General features: G+C 37.5%; 1 protein-coding gene and 2 long non-coding RNA genes across 3 annotated transcripts; all 3 read left to right on the top strand.

Annotated features, from left to right (window-relative positions):
• The first annotated feature begins 422 nt into the window (after positions 1–422).
• On the top strand, positions 423–1,597 carry LOC116206934. The gene is made up of 2 exons (XR_004156824.1): positions 423–971; positions 1,181–1,597. It is a non-coding gene; the product is annotated as an uncharacterized LOC116206934 (long non-coding RNA).
• Positions 1,598–4,909: 3,312 nt separating this feature from the next.
• LOC116208342 (T-complex protein 1 subunit gamma) lies at positions 4,910–11,303 on the top strand. The gene is made up of 13 exons (XM_031541721.1): positions 4,910–5,122; positions 5,299–5,360; positions 5,913–5,985; positions 6,269–6,336; positions 6,422–6,491; positions 6,593–6,661; positions 6,750–6,821; positions 8,294–8,367; positions 9,068–9,730; positions 9,808–9,933; positions 10,100–10,204; positions 10,287–10,361; positions 10,798–11,303. The coding sequence occupies exons 1-13, from the start codon at positions 5,098–5,100 to the stop codon at positions 10,984–10,986; spliced, it is 1,671 nt and encodes a 556-aa protein (XP_031397581.1). The 5' UTR covers positions 4,910–5,097; the 3' UTR covers positions 10,987–11,303.
• A 2,854-nt stretch (positions 11,304–14,157) lies between these two features.
• Positions 14,158–16,149, top strand: LOC116209466. The gene is made up of 2 exons (XR_004157239.1): positions 14,158–15,506; positions 15,620–16,149. It is a non-coding gene; the product is annotated as an uncharacterized LOC116209466 (long non-coding RNA).
• Positions 16,150–16,688: the final 539 nt, after the last annotated feature.

The raw sequence follows: 16,688 nt of genomic DNA, 5'->3' as shown, positions 1-16,688 counted from the left end.
TCCGCACGTAGTGCGAGTCAGACTAGTATATCACATATAGAATTTAGATAGGAGGCTTCTCCTATTTATAATAGTGTAGATTAACATAATAGAGCCCACAAAATAAATGTGTTTTGATTGTGTCCTGGACGTGGGGCCGACAGTATTTGACACAACACGACAACACGATATGAATACGACACTGAATTAAACGAGTTCGGATTTGGTATTTTTGATATTCGGTCTAAACGGGTTCAATCTGTTTAGATACAGTTCATAAACGTGTCTTATTGGGTTGAATCCTTATAACCTGATTATACACGATTAAACATGTTTATTTAGACGTGTTTAATCGTGTTATTTAATCATCTAATCCATTAACTCATTTATCTAATTGAATTTATCAAAATACCCTTATATTAACCCCAATTTCGAAATTTCCTTCCAGTAGGCTGAGGGCTTCCTGCTTCAGTGCTTCCAGTAGGCTAAATTTCCCCTTCATCCTTCATCTTCACTTCACCGGATTCAACTTCCAGTAGGCTAAATTTCCTTCCTGCTTCCACCCGGTTTCCTTCGGAATTCGGATCCTTGAGCTGAATCCTTCCAGATCCAGCCTCCACTTGAGTCAGACAAAGACGACCTCGACCGTCCGCTCAGATGAAGCCTCCACCTGAATCCTTCCGCCGTTCCACTCGACAACACTCAGACGAAGATGACCTCACCTGAGTCACCTCGACCCCGGCTCGACCCCGCGACCTCGACCCTACGACCGCGACCGCGACCCCGACCCCGCGACCCTCGAGCCCTCTCTCCGACCTAAAACGAAGACGGCGTCACCTCGACCTCAGACGAAGTTGACCTCACCTCGACAGCGCGACCTTGACCCTGGCTCGACCACGCGACCAGGACCTCGGGTATCCCTGCAGACCCCGTCGCACTCCCCTTCCCTATCCCGGCCTTGCTGGTTGTTTTTATTTCCTCCAATCTCGAAGGTGGGTTTTGCAGTTTTGATGCCAAGCTGGATGCTAATGCTATGTTGAATACTTGCAGTTTAATTGATTTTTTGAAGCTTAGACTTTTGATTTTTTGTTTGCTCTGTTGTAACTGATTTGTTGAATACTTGCTCTGTTGAATTCCGATGCCTGTTCTTGATTGTGCTGGACCAAACTTCATAACATTAGTCACTCTAATAACGTTCCAGGTGAGGACGAGATTGTAGGGAGGACGACATTGTAGAGAGATTCAGTGAGGAAGAGGGGGAAGGAGAAGTTGATGCAAAGGTGGATGACTTCATCAACAGGTTCAAGCAGCAGCCGAAGCTGCAGAGGATCAATTCCATCATGAGGTTTAGGGACATGGTAAATAGAGGAAGAGGTAGATGATCAGAACAAACTCGAAGTTGTTTCCTTTTGTTATGTGGACGAATGAATTCCTTAGCATTCTATGTATTTTGGATGTTAATGCTTGGAAGTATTAGGCTTTTTTTTTTATTTCGTTTAATTATTCTCTAAGGTTAGATAAAAGAACTTGGTCCTGTTTCTACGTTTTTGGTTGAACATCCAGTTCTATTGTACAATGAAAGTTGCCTTCTTGATTCGGAGTTGGCACTGCTGATCTCCATTCCTTTTTATTTTTGGAAAATAGGAATATTTAAAGCAGATCGTGTTAACGTGTCCTGATAATCGGGTTAAACAAATAAACAAGTCATGTTAACATGTCCGGATAATCGGGTTGAACGGATAAACGTTTCGTGTTAATGTGTCCGAGAAACCGGATTGATTCGATAAACGGGTCCCGATAATCTATTATAATCATGCCGTGTATGGATACGTATACTTATTGTGATACGTATACCTATTATGACACGTTTCAATAAATAAATTTAAATGTGTCTTGTTTGGGTTGATACGGATATAAACATGTCGTGCTTGTGTTTTCAAAACCTGACTCGTTTAGTACACGGGTTATGACTTTAATGACACGAACCCATTTAGATGCGATACGTATAAACATGACACGATACGAATTGTGACGGGTCTCATTAATCAATCCGAACATGGATGTAGTAATAAAGACGGATTTTCATAGAAAGTACAATCCACCCGCTCAATGTCGCAGGTGAAAATGGTTTTCATCAATTTTTTGATTTATAATAATAATTTATTAATAACCAATTAATATAGAGTATAACTTAATCAAATGATAGAACTAAAATTATGTATAAAAATAAAGTGACTTGACATTTGAGTTGAGTTTAACTCAATTCTATTTTAACTTTGAATATATATGAATTAGTTGGGTTGTAATGATTATGTCGATGAATTATGAGAAAAAATATGAAAAAGTAATGAATAGTTGAGAGAAAGTAATTATTGTGTTGTTGAATTGTCGAAAAAGTAATGAATAGTTGAGAGAATTTAGTATTAAAAATTGAATTGAATGGTTAAAAAATTAAAGAAAAAGTAAAAAGTAATAATTGTGTTGTTGAATTGAAGATAAGTGGAGTTAAATGGAGTAGAGTTAAAAATTAGTTAAGGGAAGTAGAGTTAAAAATAAGTTAAGTATAGTAGAGAAAGGGAAGAATTCTCTACTGATGATAATAAATGATCTAGATTTTCAAAGTATCTACTAAATAATCATGATTACAATAATTATTATTATAGTAAAAAATAAAAACAGGTCCCTATGAAGAATAAGGGGGCACGGGGGGATTTGCCCACTCTCATCCTATCATACCTTATTTTTTTCCCAAAAAATTAATTTTAAATTTTTTTATTTAATATAAGTGTAATAATTTCTCGGTTTGTATCATTTACTATTCAAAACTCCAACATATCAGATTAATCTAAGTTATATCAATATCGGTCTTCAATCGTGAATTTTTTCCGATCATAACACTCGCACTTGAAGTATTATTTAAGGGAAAGAAACATTAAATCACTTAAAAACTAACCTAGTCCATATGAAGGGTGGCAAGCAGGGTGGATTTTCCCAATCTCACTCTATCCTTTTTTATTTTATTAATTTCAAATTTTTTATTTAACTTAAGTGTACTATTTTTACTAGTGCGTAACATCTACCATCCAAAAGTCGAAGAAATCTGACTAATCAAAATTCAAACAATATCGGCCTCCTATCATTGATTTTTTCCGATCACAAGCGTTGCACTTGACATTGCTTAAGGGGGGAAGCATTGAATCATTGAAAAACTAACCCATGTTGTAAAAAGCTTATTTCAATTAATTTATGACCAATTTAGTCCCTTTTATTTGTGGTGTCACAAACGTCATTTATGTTTTATAAAATAAATATTATTTTTAAGTTTTTTATTTAATTTAAGTTGACTATTTTTTTCAATATGTATCACCTATCATTCGAAAGTCGAATGTGCCCGATTAATCGAAATTAAGCAATATCAGCATACAATTGTGACTTTCTTCAATGAGAAGACATGCAATGAGATTTTGCCTAAGATGAATAAGTATCGAACCACTTAAAAATTAACTCACATTGTAAAAAGTTTATTCAATTAATTTTATCATAAGTGTTTTTTTTATTCGTAGCGTCACAAACATGTTTATTTTAGCTAAACACAATGTTACGTCAACCTACTAGTTGAAACTAACTTTCGCTTGGGCATGAACTTGATTGTGACCATGAGATACTTTTAATAAATTTCGAATCCCAACGGCAAGAAAAATTCGTTCATTTAAAATTAGTGGACAATTTCGAATTTATATATTATATTTATTATTTATATCAAAAGGTTATCAAATTTATTCCGAACCTGATTTAAGAAGATTTCTCCAAGTCCATATCCATATCCATATGAGAATTTAAACTCCATATCCTAAGAGTAAAAAATTTATATATCCATGAGCCAAATCCGCTCAAATTCAAATAAATAGATTTCTTTGATTTGACAAAAATATTACAACAGCTGCACGTAGCGTGGGTAGAAGTCTAGTATATGTGTACGTATGGGACCCCTGCCCTGAGATCTTTATTTTTTTTTTGGGTTGGTTGTTGAACCCCAAGATTGTTTTGGTACAAATTAGAAGTGGCTGAAAAATTAGGAGGATAAAATCAGAACAACTTTTACTACATAGACGGTTAGGGGTGTATACGGATACTGGATATATTCAGAATTGATCGGAACCTATCCATTAGGGTAGGATCTGGATAGTTTCTATTTAAAATAGGGTAAGGTCTGGTTATTAAAATAAGGAATCGGTAAAAATTGATTCCGGTTCTAATTCCTGCATATATGGTATCCAGAATCGGAACCGGTATCCTCCGATAATAATTTCCCTTAGTTATATTATATTCAAATATATTTATCCATTTTACTTTACCATTTTCCTCTCTCTCTCTCTCTCGGTGGTACTAGTAGCTTCGTATTCCTTATTATCGATAGCTTTGGTTCGACGACCTATGTGTATCATCAGTGAGACCTGATCGTTTCCATTCATCAACGGCCTCGATGTGTCCCCTTGTTAGACTTGATCGGATCTTGGGCCTCATCTAATTCCATCTTGAGCTTCACCATCGCGATCAAGCTCAAAAGTAACTGACCGGCCCTTTACATTCTGTTTTGCATTATGCACGAGACATTTTTGGTTTTATTTAGCAAGACAAAAAAATTTACAGGTTCCAACAAGGTACTCGAAACCTGTAGTATAATATAAGTTATGGGTACGTTTCGATTTTAGGACTCAACTGGGTAGGATCCGATTTCAAAACTTGTTCCTTTTAGGGTCCAGATATCGTGAAGAAAAGGATACCCGAACTCGAACTCGAACTCGAACGCCCATATTACGTAGCATTTACATGGAATCATCTCAAACTAGAGGGGCCAAATTGCAATTTAACCCAAAATTGAATGACCGGACTCGACCGAGAGAACAAGAAGGCAAGGATCCTTCTAGGTTTGTCGAGGGAGTTGATAATCAAAACAATGCAGCGTCATCTGCTCAGTGCTGAGAGCGTGACGGTCGTCAGGGTGAGTAGCGGCTTCAGACTCAGACTCGCCTCTTCCTCTTCCTCTTCTTCTTCTTCTTCTTCTTCTTCTTGGCTGTGTGGTAGCGACCTCGCAGGACTCAAGAGATTCATCCAAGGATGCACTCCCCGGTGCTGGTTCTCAGTAAGTGCCGTCTATCTCCTCCTCCGTGTCTCTGTCTGCGATCTGCTGCTTGCTTCGATGTTCTTTGAAGTATCGCCATGTTCAATGGCAGCGGATTGATCTCCATTTTTTCGATAAAGAAATGCCCGTCTGAAATCTCTGCCTTTTCTGTTCTTCTTTGTGATTTTGGTGAGCAGAGGATTCTCTGAAGCGCGAATCTGGGAGCAAGGTGCATCATGCTAATATTCAGGCTTCCAAGGTGACAATGTGGCTTGATTTCCTCTCATTTGCTTTCCGCCGTTCTGTTGTAGATTTGTCTATGGAGTTGCCGGACGATAGACTGCGATGGTTGTTCGGTTTGGCCTCCCGTGGTCTGGTAACCTGAGTTGCCAATCGGAGTAATAAGTCGTCAACGTTTTAACTGGCGGGCTACTTTAGAGTTATGGGTTCCTATAATGGGGTTTTGTTGGACGGTACTTTAGGCAAATTAGTTAAATATAGTTCCTGTGGTGAGCATTATATTATATGGGAACATTATTTCAGAATCCCATCAACTGAAAGGATGTAGGGAACTAATTTCCTTCGTAATCATGTAAATCTTATATGTTCAATTTGGATATATCTGTCGGCATATCCTAATGATAACTCGCGTTGCTAGCCAGATCAAGATGATTATGAATCTGATTTTCTGATGCAGTATAGATAACTTATTTAGAAACTTGTGTAAGTTTTTTGTGCTGTTCTGCAGCATTAAGTATGTTTGTTGCAACTCTTTTTCTAGACTTCTGACTATTGCATTTGTACATGGCAGGCTGTTGCTGATATTATTCGCACAACCTTAGGCCCGCGCTCAATGCTGAAAATGCTACTGGATGCTAGTGGAGGTCAGCCTGTCTTGTTTTATGGCTCAGATTTTTGTCCTGAATCCCAGTTTAGTCATGCAGTAGAAAATTATAGCTAGATGTTTCTGGTCATAGGAACATATTACTAGCTGAATAGATACCCTCCTCTTTACTAAAAGCATTTGGAGATACTGCTAATGTTCACTATTGCTGGAATGCCTCACCATGATTGTCCTTTAATACGGTAGGACTTCAGATATCTTTTGTTGTTTTCACTTATTGTTCATTTCTTTTGCTAAATCTATGTACTTCTGAATGCCAACAGGAATAGTCGTGACAAATGATGGAAATGCTATTCTACGTGAGTTAGATCTTGCACACCCAGCAGCAAAGGCACGATCTCACCTTTCTTCATCCGGTATGTATCCCTTAGTTTTAATTAATTTGTGTTTAACATTTGGTTTTTGGTTAATGACAGTCAATGATTGAGCTTAGTCGCACACAAGATGAAGAGGTGGGAGATGGAACAACGTCTGTCATAGTTCTTGGTATGTTCTTATATATGTTGAAACTTTATACTGATCCTTTTAGCATACTTATATCTACTACATTTGGCTACCCATATCTAAGTCGTCCTTTGTATTTGAAGCTGGTGAGATGCTCCATGTCGCTGAAGCATTCATTGTTAAGAATTATCATCCCACTGTAATTTGTCGAGGTAAGATTGAAATAATTTTGATATTGGTTCTACTCTTGGGGTAGGTTGGACGTAGTCTTTGTTGAATGACATTACTTTTCATCTGCAGCCTATAATAAAGCTCTGGAAGATGCTATTTCAGTTTTGGATAAAATCGCAATGTCAATTGATGTTAATGATCGTAAGTTTCATTTCTTTTCCACTTCCTTAATGATATTGTACAAACGAAATTCGGTCTGCTATGCCTTTATCTGCCAGATGGGATGATGAATTTGGCGGTTAATGTACAGTCCTGTTGTCTTCATAATTTCATACAAGTGTTGCATCTTGTTTGAATCGTTATGCCATTATTCAAAGCACCGCCATTTTAAAAAGCTTTAGATGTTCTTAAAGCAATAGGGATTTGTATTGCTTGAGCCTAAGAAGTGAGGTGCTAAGTATAATAAATTATATGTGAAAGAGTTTAGACATAAAATTTTATTCCACAAGCTTCGCAATATATTGATATTGTACTTAAAATGTATCTCAGGAATTGGATTGTCTTCAGTTTTTTCAAAGGGATAGATCAATTGTACATTACAAAATAGATAGGAACGAGTGTAAGAGAGTTGGAAGCTCTGATATAAGCGATTCTAGTTGAAAGCTAAATTTGTATTCTGTTCTTTTTCGTTGAAGTACTATGGCACATTTTTGGGTTTATGAGATCTGGTTGCTGGCAGTCACCAGCCAGTGAGGGGGAGGGTTTTAGCTGCTGAACATCACGCAGTGTAACGATTGCAAATGTAGACTCTGTTTCATCCAAAAAGAATCAGAGAAAAGAACAAGCTGCCTAAATGAGTGCTCCTGTGCCTCCTATTGCTGGTGCTGAAACATAATTCAGCGCTTGCTCAAGTGACAAAGTTGCACCTGATGTCAGTTCAGGTGCTAGACCGGCGCCTGGTGGTGCCTGAAGGCCAGTACTCAGCAGCCTTTTTAAAACACTGATGTTTACCCTATTTTCCAGACGTATGATTATTGTTTCAGGGTGTACTACTACTAGCATGGAGAAGTGCTTTTTAAATTGTAGTTTATGTTGTAGAAGAAATTGCCTAGACAATCATTTCATAATGCAATGATAATGCATAAGCTATGGATGATTGAGAAATATATGTGAAAAACTTGTTAGGCATGCAACAATAGATAAATATATTTAAGATGCTTGCTCATAGCTTCGTATTACTCTTATAATTGTCTCTGCTCTGAACTTGCCTGAGCTAGCTTTCAAGAAGCTAGAGTTTTACTTTGATTTTTTGACCGAGTCTTTTATAGAACATGTATGAGTCTATCCCGTTTGATGACTTATATAGGCTTATACAAAGTGCACTAGAGCAAAGATGTGCTATTATTCGTCTAGGCAGATTTGCCTGGGTGATCTTTTTCCAATCAAACCTTTCTGTATTTGTTTTTTCTATTTCTGCTTGAATCTGCATCATTTTTCTATCTGATATGCGATTCTGCTGGTGGTCTTTATTGTCTTACATGGAAATACGTGAGATAGGTCAGGTATGAGAGTATCTTAGCTCATGCTGCTAAATCTTTAATTTCTTATATGTTGAACTATTTTATCATATTTTATCATCCTCTTAGTAATATCTTAAGTATACTCTGTTACAGGTGCAACTCTGTTGGGTCTTGTTAAGAGCTGTATTGGTACTAAGTTCACTGGTCAATTCGGCGATTTGATTGCTGTAAGTACTGCTCATCTACCATGGTGCTTTGTTATTAGAACTGTCCTGTACTTTGTGAACTTCAGTTTCAAGAATTGATGATGCTTATCTTTTCTTGGTGAAACTGTTGTAATATCCTTTTTTAATGTTTCTAAGGAAATGCCTTCTTGATTAAAAAGCATTATCTTAAAGTAGTATAAATATGAAGAATGACACTGAAATTACAGTGGTGCCATGGTTCTAGGTTGTTGGTTTGCCTTCTTGACTGCTTTTCAACATTTGAAGGTAGTATCTTTTTCTATGGCTTACTTGTACATACAAATTAAATAGAAAAGCACCCTGAAAAGCCATATATGTTAGATTGTTGAGGTTTGTTGTAATAGGCTATAAGAACAAATATGATTCTAAAATTGGCCAAGATAAACAGTAGAAGATGCTCTGCTAGCTTATGTAGTTCACGCCAAAGTCTTTCTTCATGTCCATCACTGTCATCTCCAAATCCATGGATTCTTCCCATTCATGGTAATTCCATTGGTGAAATTGAAAAATGGGACCAAAAGGTACTTTATTATTTTGTATCCTGACACTGGTCACACAATCATGCTACTTCTATTCCTAAACCACAATTGATGCATTTGCATGCTCTCTTGAAGATTGTTCTTTTCTTTTTATATTTATATATTTATTGTTGAGTTTTTTTTCTCACTTTTACCTCTTTCAGGATTTGGCTATTGATGCCACATCTATTGTTGGTGTTGACCTGGGTCAAGGTCTGCGTGAAGTAGATATTAAGAAGTACATTAAGGTAGAAAAGGTCCCAGGTGGACAGTTGGAAGATTCGGGAGTCCTCAAGGGAGTTATGTTCAACAAAGATGTTGTTGCTCCTGGCAAGATGAGAAGAAAGATTGTCAACCCACGAATCATTCTTCTTGACAGTCCCCTTGAGTACAAGAAGGGCGAGAATCAAACAAATGCCGAGCTGGTCCGCGAAGAAGACTGGGCTGTCCTATTGAAGATGGAGGAAGAGTATATCGAGAATCTCTGCATGCAGATTCTGAAGTTTAAGCCCGACTTAGTGATCACTGAGAAGGGCCTCAGCGATTTGGCTTGCCACTACCTTAGCAAGGCAGGAGTCAGTGCCATCAGGAGGCTGAGGAAGACAGACAATAACAGAATTGCAAAAGCTTGTGGGGCCACTATCGTGAACAGGCCAGATGAATTGCAGGAATCCGATGTGGGCACTGGTGCTGGACTGTTTGAGGTTAAGAAAATTGGGGATGAGTTCTTTGCTTTTATTGTTGATTGCAAAGATCCTAAAGCTTGCACTGTGCTCTTGAGGGGAGCGAGCAAGGATTTGCTGAATGAAGTGGAAAGGAACTTGCAGGTACCGTATAGACATAATTGAACTTTAAAAATATATTGGTCTTCTAGCGTGGTCTCTGAAGCTGTGGCTCTTTACAGGATGCAATGTCTGTAGCAAGAAACATCATTAAGAACCCGAAGCTTGTCCCTGGTGGTGGGGCCACTGAATTGACTGTCTCAGCTATGCTGAAGCAGAAGAGCTCATCTATCGAAGGCATAGAGAAGGTGGGAATTGTTTCTAATTTGTTCTTAAGTTAGGATTGGAGCGTAATTTTGATACTTGAGTTATCATTTATTGTCTTGGTGGAAGTAAAACTGTGGTGTCTTTGTTTGTCCATTTTTGGACTGTGGTACAGTATGCTTATATGAGTGGCTCATGCTCTTTAAACAGTGGCCTTACGAAGCAGCAGCTATCGCTTTTGAGGCTATCCCTCGGACTCTAGCACAGAACTGTGGGGTGAACGTGATTAGAACCATGACTGCTCTACAGGGGAAGGTTAGCAGTTGTTTTAATTGGAAGATAATTTCCGTCAACTTTAGGGTGACAATTTAGTGACTTGATGTGGCACACTTTGCAGCATGCAAATGGAGAAAATGCATGGGTTGGCATTGATGGGAACACCGGCGCTATCGCTGACATGAAGGAACGGAAGGTATGTAGTGGAACTTCTTTTTTGGAACTTTGTTAAAATGCTTGGGGTTTCTCGCTGGCATTTCAGTTTCGTGATTTGCCGAGAGGATTCATGACCCATAAATGAAGCTAAACACGCCAATCCTCTAGACAATAAAATATGACAAAAAGAAGAATATGCCCTGTGCATACATAGATGATCTTGGTGGGGTTTTGTGTTGAGCGGAAATCGATGTAACAGTTGAGTCGAAATGAGACAGAAACCTGGGAGTAAGATGACCAATCTGCCCCTGCGGCCCCACGATGTGTTTTCTGGAACTGGAAGTAATAAAGAAGCTGAGTGAAAGTGTAGCAGGGGTTGCTATATTACTATTATTTTCCTTTGTTAGCCCTTTTTCCAAGTAAAGTGCTTTGGCCTGTTAGCTCGTGATTGAATTTTATTTTTGGGTGGATTTCAGATTTGGGATGCGTACAATGTGAAGGCACAAACCTTTAAGACTGCCATAGAAGCAGCTTGCATGCTGCTTAGGATTGACGACATTGTGAGTGGCATCAAGAAGAAGCAGCCCCCCGGAGCCGGCCAGGCTCCGAAGCCACAGGTCGAGACAGAGGCAGATGCGGACGGGGAGCAAATACTTCCAGATTAAGGATAGAGGCTTTCAGTTTTCCAAAAATCCTCGGTGCTGGCGACTCCTGCTTTCCTGCCATTTTTGCTCTGCTGATTTAGTTACTGCGGTTTTTTTTTTTTTTAAAGGTAATCTCTGAGTTGAATGTGTCGGCTTTCACGATCTTACCAGAAATATATGTGGTTTTCTCTACGGAGGCTTCCTTCAGGGATTAGTTGGTTAGAGTGTTTCAAATAGGAAATATGCGCTTTACTTGTTATGGAATGAAATGGTGATGGTAAAAGAACATGTTGATGACCAATTACATATAGGGGGTTAATGGCCTCCGCTTCGGGTAATTCTCAGTCCATGCCATGCCCAAGCAGCATAATGCCTCATAAATGAGTTCATCCTTGGATAAATTGATTCTGTGTAAAGATCCGTCCTATACGGTTTTGAGAAGTAATAAGGTTTTGAAAATTTTAAAAAGAAAACTGAAATTTGATTTTTTCTTTTTTAAAAAAGTAAAACACTGCAAATCAACCGATAGGAGTGGTGCAGGCCTTGTTGGCGGCCACCAGTCTGCACTAGAGGTCGTGGACCACTTCAAAGGTCGCTAGCGACCTCGGGAGGGAATGGGTGCAACCATTGGCGAGGTCCTGATACCTTTATTTTGAGAACCGAAATGTAGGGGTCGGAGACCTCATTGGAGACCACTACTCTGTTGCTTGAGGTCACTGACAACATATGGCCATTGAGACTTCCATTGTCCTGCTCTACATATGGAACATTTAGCTTTTTTTCCGAAAATTACACAAAAAGTAAAGAGCGTTATGAGGCATTTGGTTTCAGAGTTAAAATGATTTTGATTGTGGAAAAAAACAAATGTTGTGTAGTGTGTTGAGTTAAAATTAAAGTTAAAATTTTTGACTTGAAAAATGTATATTTTTGTTGTGTGGTGGATTGAGTTAAAATTAAAGTTAAATTTTTTGTGATTTTAACATTGAAAACAAATGGTCATTACATTTGTCTCAAATTTTGTCAAATTTATGTTGTCTCATAAAATACTCATTTACTCCATTGTCTTAGATATGGTTCGTTATTCAGCTTTATTAATGGTCTCAGTTGATTTTTAACATGGATAAATGGACGTTAATGTGGACCGACAGCTGTATACGTGGCGCTGCATGTTGCAACACCATAGATTTTTTTTTAAAATACGTAAAATTAGAAAGTTCTGGAAAAAAAGAAAAGAAAGATTGTCTATTGAAAATGCCCCCGGGGGGGTGTTGGGGAGAAGAATTTCTTAAAAATTTAGAACAATTAAGTTCTTAAAATGAAAGAAACTGTACAAAAAAACTGCAGAAACAACTAAAAAAAGATTACAAATTTATGAAATTTCATAAAAAAGATAAACCCGATAAAAAATAAGAAAAATTACAAAAATTAAAAAACATAAATAAATTTGCAAAAATTCAATAAATTATAAAAATTTAAGTAAACATCAGAAAACATTTTAACAAATATTAAATTCAAAAAATTAAGAACCAAATAAAATATCAAAATTTTAAAAATACAGGAAATAAAAAAATTAAAATTTAAAAATTCATGAAAATTCAGAAAGTTAAAAAAAATTCGGAAGCAAATAGGAATAATCAAAACATTTTTGAAAAGTGAAAAAGAATTTAAAATTAAGGAAAATTCAGAAAAGTTAGAAAATTTACAAAAAATTCAAAATTGCTCAGAAAATTCGAAATTTAACAATTTGAGAATCAAGAATCTAATAATTGTTCAAGTATTTACGATTTTGGTAATAACATCACGAATAAATTGAGAATCAAGAATTTAACAATTCTATGGCAACTCAAGCTCTATCCTAATAGCCTAATTGGGAAGCTCCCGGTTGGGCTAGGAAACCTCATGAGTTGGAATTCCTCAAATCTCATGAGGTTAGTCTCTTAACCTCAATAAGACAAATCTCTCTTAAGGAAGTTCATTGAGGCATTTAAGAACTCCACTTTGGTAGGATTTCTCAGTCCATTCGGAAGCTTCCCATTCAGGATATGAAGCTGTCACAGGTTTGTTAGGGCCTGTTTGATTTCAAGATGGTATTTTAGAATCACAATTTTAACTTAACTATACCCACTACAAAACAAAATAATTCATACAAAGTCAAAGAGTGGACCCCATTTATACCACTTTTTTCCACAACAAAACAACATAACACATACAAAGTCAAAGAGTGGGTCCCATTTATACCACTCAAAATCAAAATCAAAATCTGATTTTAAAATTTTATTATGAAACCAAACGCAACCTTAAGTTCCGAACTTTTGGTGGAATTTTACCAGCGGAGTTATTGAGAGCTCGAGGTTGATGAACTTCATGGGTCCTCCAATCTCTCTCCTCTGATGTTGCAGTTTGACAAATAGAACAAATTGAAGAAGTGATGGTCAAGAATTTGTTTCATATATATATTTTTTCTAATTTTCTAAATTTTTAATTAATTTCTTATGTGTTGACATTTTTGTGAATTTTATTTCATTTATTCTGAATTTTTTATGAATTTTATTTAATTTTCATTTATTTAAACTTTTTGTAATTTTTCTTTATGTTCTTTTTCTTAAATATTTCTTAAATATTTCTGAAAAATTTCATAAAATTTTTATTTTTTCTATTTGTTTCCGAATTTTATAAAATTTATATATTGTCTTTATTTTTTTATTTTTGTAAATTTCTCAAGGTTTTTATCTAATTGTTCCAAACTTTTATAAATTTTCTTTAATTTTTAATTTTTAATTTTTTAAAATTTATGTAATATGGTAAATTTTCTTATATATATTTTCAAATTTTATGAACTGGTCGGTGACAAATGGTGCCACGTATGCAGCTCACGCAGGTTGAGGTCCACATTGACGTTCATTAACTAGGCAGGAAACATTAACAGAGTTGAACGACATAAAATATCAAGCGAAAATAGAAATTATTGAGACAATTTAAAATTGAACAAATTTGGGAGAACGTAAAAACTCTGACTTTTGAAATAATTTTTCTAATTATGAAAAAGAATTTTCCCAAAGTTCGAAACATCAAAACCATAATAATAATAATAATAATAATAATAATAATAATGATGATGATGATGAAAAGCCTTTTAAGATTTAACTGATCATTTGCCTATATATATTAAAAAAAAAGCCATTTAACTGTATTTCTTCAGAGTTATGAGTCGCTTTGCCCCGCACGCCCGGACATGGTTCTCACTCTTCAGTGAGAGAGAGAGAGAGAGAAGGCGAGATTTATGCTCGTCGCCACTAGCAAGACGTCAGATGCTGGGGATATGGAGGAAGAGCCCACTTCTTCGTGCAATTACAGAAGTGCCGCACACGGAGTGTTCGGGAGAAGCAGCAGCCATCAAGCGTCGATGAGTTGAAGTTGGGTTCTTCGCGTATATCCTAACCTTCGCCTCACATTGAATCTCTCGGATGGTAACGATGACTTTCGTCTTCTAGCTCGGTTTCTCTCCCTCCAGATCTGTGCGATTTTTGTGTGGAAGGATCAGTTCCTGAGGCGCAGCTGCACAGATTATGGGGGTCCGAGAAAACTCGAAGACGCCTTATTTTGCTTTGATCAATTGATGGGCTTTCGCCCTTTTCCCTCCATGGTTGGTGATATTGGGGACATGGGGGTTATGGTCGATCTCTTCACTTTTGGAACTACGATCAAGGGTTTGGTGAGGCCAGGCAACATGAAGGAAAAAAAAGACACTTTGAGTTTTAGTTTCGATGAATATCTATGCGTCACTTTCAAGAATTCCACAAGAAATCTCTCAAGTGGAAGAGGAGAAGCTCGAATGGGAGCAAATGTTGGGCTGCACTGGGAGCACATGCCGGCGATCGGATTTCTATAGCATAGCACATCTTTGATCCGAAGATTTGCAGAGCCTAATGTTGTCACGTAGAGCTAGCTAATTGGTAGATGGTTGTTGTCTTCAAGATCATGTTGGATGATGCCATAAGTTATTCCATTTGATAGTTGAAAGAGATTGCCTTTCGAAACTTGTGGATTACGGATCGATGGACACAGCAGAACAAACAGGATGGATGAGGCGGTTTAAATGCTTGGGAAGGGTTTTTCCCCTAAATTGTGACATAGAGTACTCTTGTAGACGGCTTATGTGACACAGGGAACATTCAAGCTGCTAAGGAGCTTTTCCGTAAGATACAATGTATTGCTCAATAACAAAATCGTCAAACTTATGCCCTATTGTTGGATGGTCTATGCAAGACTCATAATCTCGATGAGGCTGTTACACTTTTTCGACGTATGGAGGATCAGAAGATCAATCTTGATGCTATGATTTATAATGCTCTCTCACATGATGGCATGTGCAAGCATGTGAAAGGATGGGAAAGCTGAACATGCGGACACAGTGCAAATGGGCATGGTGCTGGACTCTTTGAGGTTAAGAAACTCGAGGATGAGTTCTTTGTGGGGCTACTAACTTGACTGCCTCAGCTATGCTGAAGCAGAGATGCTCTTCTATTGGAGGCATAGAGAAGGTGGTTCTGTACTTTGTTTTTTTAAGTCAGGATCGGAGCGTGATTCTTCATACTTGAGTTACCATTTATTGTGTTGGAGTGACAATAGTGACTTGATGTGGCACGTCTTGCAGATGTAGACACAGAACCAATGCTTCTAGATTAAAGATTGAACGTTCCATCCTACCAATAAACATTGGTTCCGGCAGGAGTTTTGCGGACTTCTGCTTTCCTGCAATTTTGGCTCTGCTGGTCTTTTTCGCTCTAATTCTTTTCTACTTTTCTTTGAATGGTAAGCTCTGAGTTGTATGTGTCTTTCAAGATCGTACCAGATACCTATCGGGTTTCATTTCTCTATGGAGGTTTCCTGCATGAATTAGTTGATTATTACAGAGTTTGAAATCCTAAATCTACTGTTCTGGTTATGGAATGAAATGGCAATGCTGAAAGAATATGGTTGATTACTGATTGGATTCTGGGGTTTCTGGGAAACTCTCCGTCCATTGTATGCCAAAGCTGTTTATGCATGAATTCTTCGTAATTGAGTTTATTCGGATTTAATTTTACTGAAAGATTCGTCCTACAGAGACACAGTGGGATTAAAAACCAAACCCAAAAATCCCCTTCTCGAAGCCTAGAAGGGCAGAAAGCGAAGGGAAAAAAAGAAAAGAAAAGAACACTGATTTGAGCAAAGACATAGGGAGAGAGGTAGTAGGGGGAAGAGAGAGGGAAGGCACGGGACGCTCGGGCCCGACATCGAAGGGAGCCCGAGACGGGGTCCAACTGTGGAGATGAGGAAGGGAAGGGACAAGGGGGTTGAGGACAATGAAACTGAGGTTGTGACCGTCGTAAGGCCGAGGTCAACGGGGTTGAGTTTGCCACCGTTGGTAGTGACACCGGAGAGGAAGAGGAGAAGACAGAGGAGAGAGGAGTGTAGGAGCGGTGGGGGCGAATTTCGAAATGTAAAAAAGCTTGGGACTTTCATGGAATAATATGTGGGTCCACTTCTACACCGTGTATTAGATTGGTCCATAGCTGACGTGCTGGGCTAAGTTCATGTAATAATTTATATTGCATTTTATTTGTAAATGATATTTTAAAATCAGATTTTGATTTTGAAAAAGAATGGTATAAATAGTTATGTATGAGATATATTCTTTGACTTTGTATGAGTCATGTAATGTGATTTTGATTTTGAAAAAA

The sequence above is a fragment of the Punica granatum genome, chromosome 5, assembly GCF_007655135.1.
Source record: "Punica granatum isolate Tunisia-2019 chromosome 5, ASM765513v2, whole genome shotgun sequence".
Classification (NCBI taxonomy): domain Eukaryota; kingdom Viridiplantae; phylum Streptophyta; class Magnoliopsida; order Myrtales; family Lythraceae; genus Punica; species Punica granatum.
Note: the sequence above shows the minus strand (reverse complement) of the source record. Positions and strands in the feature narration are given on the sequence as shown.